An 11653-nucleotide genomic window follows, 5' to 3' on the forward strand; every position below is an offset into this window, starting at 1 on the left:
TTTGAGGTTCAGGTCCAATTCCTTCTCACCATTGGAGCCCAAACAGCCACTGAAGCAGTGTTGCCTTCTGTCTTCACTGAGATCAAAGAGATCCTCAGTTCAGATCCTCTTGGGTTCACCTCCTCAGATGTTGTGGATCCTGATCCCATCACTCCCAACTCTGTCTTCACTGGGCAGCAGGACACGTCCCTACCTCAGGTGGTTTATGAGGAACTGAGATTTTGGGTTGAAGAACATGACAACATACTCAGATACTGGCTGAAGATTTTTGGAAAGACTTCCTGGAACAGCAGCTTCCAGGACTCCAGGTCTGTCAGAAATGATGGAGTGAAGCAGCAGCAGCCCTGCAGGTGAGGACAGTCATCATGACTGTTGATAAGCAGTGTCCTCATGTCCTCTGGTCTGTGGGTAAGGTCAGTCCAGTCTTCCTGCTGCTGATGGCTGAGTCCCATCAACTGAAGTGTTGGTGAAGGATAGAACATCCATCCCACCTGTGGTGAGGTTCATGGTCTCTTTGCTCTCCCTGAAGAGGAGCAACACCCTCATAGGGACCCTGTGACCCTTTTCAGATGTGAGGCTGTTAAAAGGTTGTTGGTTCCTTTCAGACTGTAGGGACTGAGAGCCAATCACTGGGCAGCAGAGTGTCTCCTGAGACTGAGAGAGAATGAAGAGTCCAGCTCACTGACGCTATGAGGAGTCCAGACTTCATCAAGAGTGGAGATAAACAGTTTAAACACATGAGTTTGGAGATCCTTAGTTTGGTTCCAGTGGGATTCATGTGTCAGTGAAAACCAAAGCATGAGTCTCAATAGCACAAGTAGAAGTGAAGGAACCTGAAGAACAAGGACTGGAGATCAGAAGACATTTGTTCTGTAACAACATCAGAGATGTAACTGAGTCTGACAGTTATTTAATCGCTGCCATCAGCATCAAGTTGACTATTTTTCAGATTGTAAAGAAGGAAAAAGTCCAAACTGTGACTTGTCCAAGTGTGTGTCCTGATTTGAATCCAACAGACCAACATTGGGGTATTTTAAAGACAAAGGCAGAGCAACACAACCCCTCCAACAAAGAGCAGATGAAGACAATCTCTGAAGATGGTTGAACATCTCTGCAGAAATGTGGTTTCTTCATGCTGAGGAGGATTAAATGTGTCATCAAAAATAAAGGTGGACATAGAAAGTAGTGAAAAAATCCAACATTCTAGTGACAGTAATGAAAGATGTACTGACCTTTATTGGATTCATTTCTTGCTGTTTGGCCTGTATTCTTCATTTAGTAAATCTAAACTGTCAGTTTGTTTCTTAATCAGATCAGATACTTTACTGCTCAGCTTCAAAGTAATCTGATTACTGTAATGTGCTACACTTTGGATTATTTTCACATTTAAATAATATTGCAGAGGACTGTCCTCACTGCTGCTGTATTCTGGACATAGTGGGATGTATTTGTTGTTAAATTCACTGCTGTCTTTTCAACAGGAAAGAAAAATACTGGACTTAATGTATTACTTCTGTTCTTCTCTTTGTCTCTTCAGACTTAATAACTGTAATCTGTCAGAGAGAAGCTGTGGAGCTCTGTCCTCAGTCCTCAGCTCCCAGTCCTCGAGTGTGACAGAGCTGGACCTGAGTAACAACAACCTGCAGGATTCAGGAGTGGAGAGTCTTTCTGCTGGACTGGAGAGTCCACACTGTAAACTGGAAGCTCTCAGGTCAGGACTCACACTTTGAAACTGATGTGATTTCTGTCAGTGGATAAACAGCTAACCTGAGTAGAATCATTTCTGCTGATGGGATTCATCAAATGAGCTTTTACTGAACTTGTGCAGGACTTTGTCAGGGTTTATTTTCTACATGATTAAATCCCACTAATCATTACTGAGATTGTTGATTTGCTTGAGACGCTTGAAATGTGCAGCAAAATGTAGCTGAAAGAAGAAAAGAAAGAGTGAGAAACATCCATCCAAGTGTTGTCCATCAGGTTTGTGTTGTTTTGTGTGTGCAGGCTGTCAGGCTGTCTGGTCACAGAGGAAGGCTGTGCTTCTCTGGCCTCAGCTCTGAGCTTCAAGACCTCAAATCTGAGAGAGCTGGACCTGAGCTACAACCATCCAGGAGACTCAGGAGAGAAGATGCTGAGAGCTAAAGTGGAGGATCCAGACTGTAGACTGGAAACTCTCATGTACAGACAGACAGACACTCTCAGGTACAGACAGACAGACACTCTCAGGAAACTATCATCCTAGTGTTGCAGTCCAAGCCTGCTCCTTTCCATCGGTAGGTTTCAGGATGTGTGAGACGTCAGAGGAAGTGCTGCAGCGGTAGGAAGGAAGAAGAACAGTGAAGCTGAAGAAGGGTGATGTGTTCGGTGCAGCTGCAGTCACAGCGCATGTTATGGTCCAAACAGAGAAGTAGATCCAAGTGTGTTCTGGAGAAGCTGAGTGTGTGTACAGTGTGCTGCAGAGCTTGAATGAAGTTCCTCGTTCTCCACCGTAGAGTTGGTTCGGACTCTGAATACAATTTGTTACCAACAGCGAGCCACACTAAGCTAAGTGAGCTCGTGTTTACCCGAGGCTGTCCAACGAAACCAGGTCGTTAACACTAGCTTAGCCGAAAGATTGGAAGCAGAGGAAACTGTTAGTCTAGCTTAGCAGAAAGACATGAAGCAGATGAAACTGTTAGCCTAGCTTAGCATAAAAACTGTAAGCAGGGGCCTAGCTTAGCACAAGACTGGAAGCACGGGAAACTATTCGCCTAGCTTAGCACAAGACATAAAGCGGGGTAAACTGTTAGCCTAGCTTAGCTCAATGACAGGAAGCAGGGTAAACAGTTAGCCTAGCTTAGCTCAAAGACAGGAAGCAGGGTAAACTGTTAGCCTAGCTTAGCTCAAAGACAGGAAGCAGGGTAAACTGTTAGCCTAGCTCCATGAAAAGAGGAAGCATAAATGAGTAAAGCTGAATAATGAGTGTAAACTGAGCTGGAACGTGACGAGCACAGGACAGGACTTTAGAGATGCTGCATTCAGGTGTCTGTGTCTCCATGTTGGACTGGTCCTTTATCAGTGGAACAGTGTGAGAGCCATGTAACGTCCATGTGTGCTGCTGAAAGAGTCGCTGCTGCTCTGACCGTCCTCCTCCTTTCAGGGTGACGCCTGCTGGAGTCCGATGGTTGACACCAGGTCTGAGGAAGTGTAAGTGTGTTTTAATGGATTTATGGAAACAAAGCAGCACATTCAAGCATCTTCAAAGTGTCACATCTCTGAGGTCATCATCAAAGGTTTAATGCTGATCACATGATCCATCAATAACTGCAGCTGTGTTGTTTGTTCTCTCCATCAGATTCCTGTCAACTCACAGTCGACACAAACACAGTAAACAGAAACCTCAAACTGTCTGACAACAACAGGAAGGTGACACATGTGGAGGAGGATCAGTCGTATCCTGATCATCCAGACAGGTTTGACTGTCATCAGCTGCTGTGTGAAACTGGTCTGACTGATCGCTGTTACTGGGAGGTGGAGTGGAGAGGAGATGTTCATATATCAGTGAGTTAAAGAGGAATCAGAAGGAAAGGATATAGTGATGACTGTGTGTTCGGACGTAATGATCAGTCCTGGAGTCTGAGCTGCTCTGATGATGGTGGTTACTATGTCAGACACAATAACAGTCAAACATCCATCAGGTCCTCCTCAGTCTCTCACAGAGTTTCAGTTTATGTGGACGTTCCTGCTGGAACTCTGTCCTTCTACAGAGTCTCCTCTGACTCTCTGATCCACCTCCACACCTTCAACACCACATTCACTCAACCTCTCTATCCTGGATGTGGGTTCTACTTGTTCTCTGGTTCCTCAGTGTTTCTGTGCTGAGTTCAGTCTCCAGAGTCTCCTCCTGGTAGAGAAACAGTGTTGAACAGATAGTTGAGTCTCTCCATGACTCTGTCCCTCAGAAACATGTTTTCACATTCATGGATTAAATGTGTTTCTTTGTGAAATCCTTCTAAATGATTCCTTGTCAACTTGTTCCTCTTCAAAGATGGAAGTTGTGATTATTCCAGGAGCCAAATGTGGTGTTTGCGTCTTTTTCCAGTCAAATGTTGAGAGTGAAAATCAGGATGTGGTGTTCCTCTGATGCTCACTTGAACTAAAAGCATTTGAGCTGCACAAAGTGTGAAATGAGAGAGGAAGCAGTGAATCTACAAACTGCTGACAGACTTTCACACATTATTGTCCAGTGAAAATCAGGTTTTTGTGCAGCCAGACTTGATCCTGATTTGAGTGTTTAAGTCCTGTTCTAGTGATGAAATGAGAAGTTCCTTCATCTTGTGTGTGATGGAGAAGAATAAAGGGCTGTGGCTAAAAATCCTGACTCTGAGTTCTTCATTACAAACATACATTATATCAGCTGTTTATTATTCATCTGCTTTATTCTACTCAACATGGAACAGGGTTGTAAAAAATCCATTTAAAGTCCAAAAACAAATCCCCATCTCTATGTGACTAAAAGGTTCCTCTCTCTGATTGGATCATTGAATCAACTTTGAACTATTATACTAAGCTCAGAGAATCTCTCCTCATCAATCAGAGCCTTTTAGACAAAACATGAACAACCTGAAATTTAGGAAGAAAAATAAATTCTCCTTTGTGTGGTTTTATGTCCTAATTCTTTCCATTTCTGTAATTTTCATTTCAGTTTTCTGTAGTTTTGGCCTGAGTTTGTCTCATTTCTATCATTTTGTGTCTTAATTTGTCTAATTTTGTCATTTTGTCAATTTAATTTTTTATGATTTTGTCTTGTCTCATTTCTATCATTTTGTGTCTCAATTTGTGTAATTTTTGTCATTTTGTGTCTTAATTTGTGTAATTTCAATCATTTTGTGTCTTAATTCATCTCATTTTTTATTTCATCTTGTCTATTTTTTTTAATCATTTTGTGTCTTCATTTGTCTCATTTTTATCATTTTGTGTCTCAATTTGTCTCATTTTTATCATTCTGTGTCTTAATTTGTCTCACTTTTATCATTTTGTCGTGTGCTGGTCGCTTTGGAGGTTTTGGGCTGTTCGGCTTCCTTTCTTTCAAACTGGTAAAAATGAATCCTCTTTTTTAATCAACATTTAGGTGTTTGATGTTCCAACACTTTGTCTGTTGGAAGGTTTCTGAAGTGAAACTAAAGAAAACATGAGAAATAATGGTCCTGATGTGAGCGAGCAGCTGGGGAAGTTTCATTCTGATTCTCATCATTTCTGGGGTTTCCAATAAAAACAGATATCTTCTCTCCACACTACTTCCATACATCAGACTGTCCATTCTGATTCCTGCCTATATTCTGAAGGATTTTACAAAAATGTTGTTCAGAAATCATTCACAGCCTGATATCTGCAACATTTTCTCCCTAAAGACAGCCTGAGAATTGATTTGATCTCCAGCTATTCTCACTATTTTTGCTTTATGATGTGATAAATAGAGACATCTCCTCTAAAAACCTCTACGACAATCAAAACTTCCTGGTTTTTACACTGATGAGGACATTTTAAAATAAACCCCTCATATCAGAGAATGCTCCTACAAAATAAAAGCATGGTCTTGTTGGAGGTAAACAACTGGAGCAGGAACTTTCACACGACTCACCTGTTTTATTTGAGAGCTGAAGATGATGAAAAGAAAACTTTCAGATCCTTCACAAGTGGACGGGTCTTGTCCTACGGCTCTCTGATGAAAAGAAGCCAAAGTGAAAAAGCAAAACCTCAACAAACACAAAGCAGCTTGGTTTGTTTTGTTGGTTTTTTTGGTTGTTTATTGGTGTCTAGTTTCTATAAGTTCACTGTGGCAGCACTGAAACTCATCCTTCCCTGGAAGCACAATATTATTTTTATTACTGGCACCAAAACTCCACAAAACACAAAATCCGACAGCTTGAAGTGATCAGAAATATTAGAAAACAGATTCAAAAATAAAGATTAGATTTGGATAACAGACCCAGAAATGACAGGACCAACATGCCTAGTGATTAATACGCTAAAGCAGGGCTTGTTCAAAGAATATACTATATATATAGGAAATAATGCTAAGAATGTTAAAACAAAAACAACCAAACAGCCCAAAAGACTCACAGATTATACATATACACACACACAAACAAACACCACAAAGTTTAAAGCTGTTTAATCTGTTTTACATTGTAAAACGTCTGCAGTTAAATATTGTTTCTTCTTCACAAATGTAGGATTTTTACATTTCTTTCATTTGAGCTGATTTATTATTGTCTCTTTTTGGGTATTTTCTGTCTTGTGCAGTTCTAGATCTACTAGTAGGATGTGCATCTTACACTAGACTACAAATACATGCAATAATGAATAAATACAACGGCTGCTTGTTAGTTTAGACACTGGTAATGTAGTTTCTAGACTGGGTTTCAGTGAAGCAGAAAGTAAAATAAGTTTTTAGAAAGAACAAGCAGGAACACGGGATTAGAACTAAAACAGAGAGATACAGGCTGAGAAGCTCGTGCTGATATTATGGTCGACTCAGAAGGATCTCTGGTGGAAACTAAGTCATATTTAACGACCGCTAGCTTCTCAACTTGCTTTAATTGTGTTTTTTATTGTTTTATTTACATCCAAATGAAAATGAACACGTTATAGCAAATGTACAAATGCATGACCGGAAGTGTTAGCCGAGCTACTGGAAGTATTAATGAAGAATTATTATACATGGACTAATACCGTAACACCAGGGGTGACAGTAGTTTTAAATTCTTGCTGGTACTATTACCAAAACCCTCATCTCGCTCTAACTTCATGCATTTTAAAATAGCAAAGTCAAAACGCAAGCAAATAAAAACATATTAATATTTTACTGTAGGCCAATGGAATAGGTAGGAATTAAAAACACTTGAAAATATGGTAAATTTTTTACTTTAATTGAAACACTGATAAACATCCAGAATACAAGGCTCTAAGAACAGACATGAAGTCACAAGCAAACACTCAAAATGGAACTAAACATCAAAACACATCACCTAAACCGGAAGTGGTCATCAGCAAGCGTGGGGCCGAACAGAGTCCGGTGCTGCAGCTGTACAAACGACCAATATGGATCGTACATCCGTACGTCCTGTTTCGCAGCAACAAGCGAGTGTGTCTTAGGGAAGAGGACATGACTGCTGATAAACTCAGTCGCATATTTAAGGTAAAAAAAAAAAAAAGAAAGAAAAAAGAACACATAAAATAAATGTCGCATATTTCAGGTAAAAAAAAAACCAAAAACATAAAATAACATTTATCAAGGTATAGCCAGCTACTAGCTCTAATGATAGTAATAAGCTAACTGGCTAACTCAGCTAGCTTACCTTGCTGTTGTACTGAACAGACAGTTAATGTGGTGACTGCAACAGTTGTCACACAGAGGGGAGCTGAGCTCCCTCTCAATCCTTAAATGCTTTTTGTTACTGCTGCTATCAGCAGCAAGCCACAGATATGTAGTAAAGAGCTAAAATGTCACTGAAAAAGCTCTTGTCTGACCGTAGCCATTGAAGTGTATGATGCTCTCCCACCACCTCACATCACCTTGTGGATTATAAATTAATTAGAGACAACTGAATTAAGTGATTCATTTTCATTTCATCCTCCCCCTATAACATACAATAATGTCGTCATGTAGAAAGCTGGTATTTGGAAAAGTTTCCCCGGTAGTCACTGAAAAATGTTCATTGGGTCGGAAATAAAAATGTATCATAATTTAACTTATGAATTTCTTGACAGGTCTCAACTCGTAGTCTGTACATGACTGACGATGCAAACGTGGCATTGTTTCCTGGCACCTGGTGTTTTCAGTTCATTGGACCTCAATCCAGCAACTCACTATGAGGTTCATGGTGAGGATGAGGACACCTCAGGACCTGCAAAGAGCACAGAGCAACGTTTTTCATTTATGTGCACGCCTGCAATCACTACTAGTTCAACTCCACGGTGGACTACCTCAGCCCCCACTCGACCCACCGTCTCTGAAACCTTCCATAGGTAACTTCAACCTAAATCATTGTTAAATGACACTGGTACGATTTATCATTTCAAATTTACAAATTAAGGGAAGGGAAATAAAATAGTTAGATTTTATTGCAAGTCATTTAATGCTTGATATGATCATATCAGCCATTCTTTGTCTCCTTCCTTGCAGTTAGTTGTTTTTGTGTATTAATAGTTCATACGATTTGCATGCACATTTTAAAATTTTTGACATAATTTTCATTACTTCCACTACTTCTGTTTTTGCTATGTCTGGGTCTGTCAGCAAAATAACTCAAAAAGATCTTTGTGGATTTGTATGAAACCTTGTGTGTAGATTTATCCTGAGCCAGGGACGAAATTATGAAATTTTCATGCTTGTCTGCCTAAAGATAGAAGAAGGAATATAAACTAGGGATGCACAATCTGGATTTTTTTTCAGCTGATAAATAACCAATAATGACCTGCTTCGCATAACTGTGTGGAACAGTGGCAGTTGACCTCTGGGCATTGTGCAAAATGTAGAGAGAACACTGAAGGCAGCAACATATTTGAAGTTAATGGTCTGTCAGAGGCGTTTTCTGTTCTGAGATCCCTTTTTGAAGAGGGGTAACATTTTGCACTTTCATACTAGGCTTGTTGTGTTGTTTGTTTTATTGTTTCAGATGTTTGGGTCAGAGTTCTTGTACTACTAATGTGAATACATTCACATGTTTGGGCTGGATTACGTCATATTAGTGTTCACTGTTTTAGTGAGATTAACATTTATCTTTACATACATTGCCACCACTTAATTGTTCCAGTTACAAATTTACATTCTTTAAAGTTGTGGTTATGAGAGACCAGTGCGTCTTTGTATGGAGCCATGTTGTTATTCACTGCTCTATAGAATTCTGACATGTTTGAATATTTCTCTGCAAACTGATTTTCAACTCTCAAGTTTGTCCTGTTCAGTTGAAAATACAAAAGTAGAACATGTTGTCAGTAAGGATCCCAGCTTTTGGCTGTAAAGGTCCACTAAGTTCAAATACAGCAAATGTCTTTTCACACATTGCGTTGAGTTGTTGTTATGAGATAGAGCAATGCTTCTTTGTATGGGGCAAAGTCCTCGTTCACTGCTCTCGAGAACAAATCTGAAATGTCTGAATATTTCTCTGCAAACTGATTCTCAACTGTAAGTTTGTTCTGTTCATTTGAAAATGGATCAATTCCAAAAGTAGAATGTGTTGTCAGTGAGGATCCCAACTGTTGGCTGTAAAGGTCTGCTGCTTCAACTGAATGAGGCAACAGCTCCTGTGGGATTTTTTTGGGACAGCCACTGCCAGCCAAGTCGTTTGTTACACCTTTACCTGCAAAATAAAGAAATTAGTACGGTTCTTGAAACTTAAAAATGCTTGCTGTAATTATTCTAATCTTTGCAACACTGGTTTATTTCACCTGGAATGGGGTGAGAATTCCATGACTCCACCAGTCTTGTAAAAACCAATGTGGCACAACTGGACAGTCAGGTTGGACACACAGTATCTCACAAGGCCATCGTTCATGTCGAGTTCCTCTTGATCCTCCAACTGCAGCAAGGCTGTCTTTGGTGGATAGTTGACACGGTTGTTGACCTCAGGCCAGATTCGTTCAACTATATGATTCTGAATTTGCAAGAAAGATTAGATATCATTCAATTTGTTCTGGTGTGTTAATAAAAAATGCTTCACAGTCCATTCAGGAAAAATGGTCATTATGCAGAATTCCCGTAAATCTGTAAATTTACTGACTCAGCAGTCAATATGCACATTTACCAGGAAATCTGCATGCTGACTACCTATCTGGGTATTATGGGCATTGACTGATGAGCTAGTAAATTTACCATTTTTAATTTTCCCAAAGTTTGATTAAAAAAAAAAAAAAAAATGCTCATCACATAACTAGAATATAACATTTGAATAACTACAGTGTGCTTCCTTCTGCAGTTTTTTTAAGTAAAAAAAAATAACCGGATTTTAAAAAAACCCTTCTTGGCAAATGTTAATGTTTAATATCATGTTTACTCTAAAATTTGGAAAGCATAGTAATAATAAAATATATGCAAGAAAACTGTATGCTGCTGAAGTAGTCACCATAATAGTAATGATAATAAAGGCAGGCATACAACAAGTAGTGTGTTGCTGAAGCAACCACACAAACTATAAAAACGTATCTTTGTGAATGAACTCTGTAAATAAGGCCTCTCTCCTGATTGTGGCGATGAGAGGACAGCAGCTTCTGGATGAAGAGCGTCAAGTAAAACTCCTTGCCATGATCGACTCGCACCTGGTCCCAGATACCATAGGCATGTACTGCAGGCCTAATGGGTGAAAAAGTCAATTTTAAAACTTTACCATTCCAAATCAGATTGTTTATAACAATGATGTTCAGCAGGTATCATTTAGTCACAGTTTTTATTGAATGTGGTAGTCATGTATGTGCAATATGTACAACTATTCCAATGGCTTAAAAGGGACAGTCTGATTTATTTAGTAACAATATGTTGTTTTTTTTGTTATTTGCAGCCTCTCCTTTCACTCCAACATCTGAATGGCATAACTGATAGGTGGGGTTGAGGTTTAGGGGTTTAAGAATATAGAAGAGTGTCTGCAAGTGACCAGTACAAAACACTAGTGGGACGTAGGGGTAGGCAATAGGGGGGGAAAAAAATCAAATATCACAATATCTTTGACTGAATACCACAATGTTGATATTTTGACTGCTGTTGCTTTCCTAAGATATTTACACATAAGATATTTTTAATAAAGACTCACTAGTAATGTGGATATGATGACCAAGCAGGTAGAGGCAGAGAATAGAATAGCTACCACACCATAAATTCCTAAAGACGCATCCTTTTACTGTAAAGCAGCCTTTAAAACCAGAAAGAGACTACACTCATGTCTACACTGAAAAAATGACAGAATATCCATTTACTGTCCATAGCAATACATAGACTATTACCTGAAAACATCTTCATAGATGGTAAGGTTGTTTTTTATCAGCACAGTAGAATGAGCAACAACCTTTTTGCTGAAGCCATCAACAGCTTAAACATGGGTGACTCCAAACATAGCCAGTTTTTCATTTTGGTCCATATGAATCTTGTGTCCCATGTATTCAGCGTGATATGTTACGGGGTTGAGATTGCAGGCACCCTAAAGAGAGAAAAATGTAACTACTTCACAGTATACAAAAATCCCATTAATCATATACTGCATCAGTTAAAAGTTTTATAAATGTAACCATGTCTATTTGTATTATCTCTATCAAAATGAAAATTAAAAATAAATTAGGGCCCTTGATCTGGTTATACTATAAAACCATTAATTTTTTAAAATCTTGTGCTACATAACTGCAGCTAAACAAGCATCAAAACGCGCACAAGCTCATAGACATAAATTACACAAGTCTGATGATGTAAAATATGAAGGCTGAGACAGTAACATGCCTGACGTCTTGCTTCATGGTAAGGCTGATGCATAGTTCTGAGCACTGATCTGTTCGTCACTCTGCAGCATGCACTCCTTTCATGGTGAGGTATTCTTCTCCCATATGTGGGTCCTGTCTTGAAGACAACAAATTAACAGGATTTCCACATTCCAAAATCACACCTGCTGTCAGGCTGGCTGCTGCCAGG

The 11653-nt window shown here is 39.4% G+C and overlaps 1 protein-coding gene across 1 annotated transcript; it reads left to right on the plus strand.

The window, feature by feature from the left end:
- The first annotated feature begins 1761 nt into the window (after positions 1 to 1761).
- On the plus strand, positions 1762 to 4360 carry LOC118471180 (neoverrucotoxin subunit alpha-like). Its single transcript, XM_035954144.2, has 3 exons — positions 1762 to 2202; positions 3140 to 3186; positions 3335 to 4360. Exons 1-3 carry the CDS (start codon positions 2129 to 2131, stop codon positions 3547 to 3549), a joined length of 336 nt encoding a protein of 111 aa, XP_035810037.2. The 5' UTR covers positions 1762 to 2128; the 3' UTR covers positions 3550 to 4360.
- The last annotated feature ends 7293 nt before the right edge of the window (positions 4361 to 11653 follow it).

This window comes from Amphiprion ocellaris, chromosome 24 (genome assembly GCF_022539595.1).
Source record: "Amphiprion ocellaris isolate individual 3 ecotype Okinawa chromosome 24, ASM2253959v1, whole genome shotgun sequence".
NCBI classification, from domain to species: Eukaryota; Metazoa; Chordata; class Actinopteri; family Pomacentridae; genus Amphiprion; species Amphiprion ocellaris.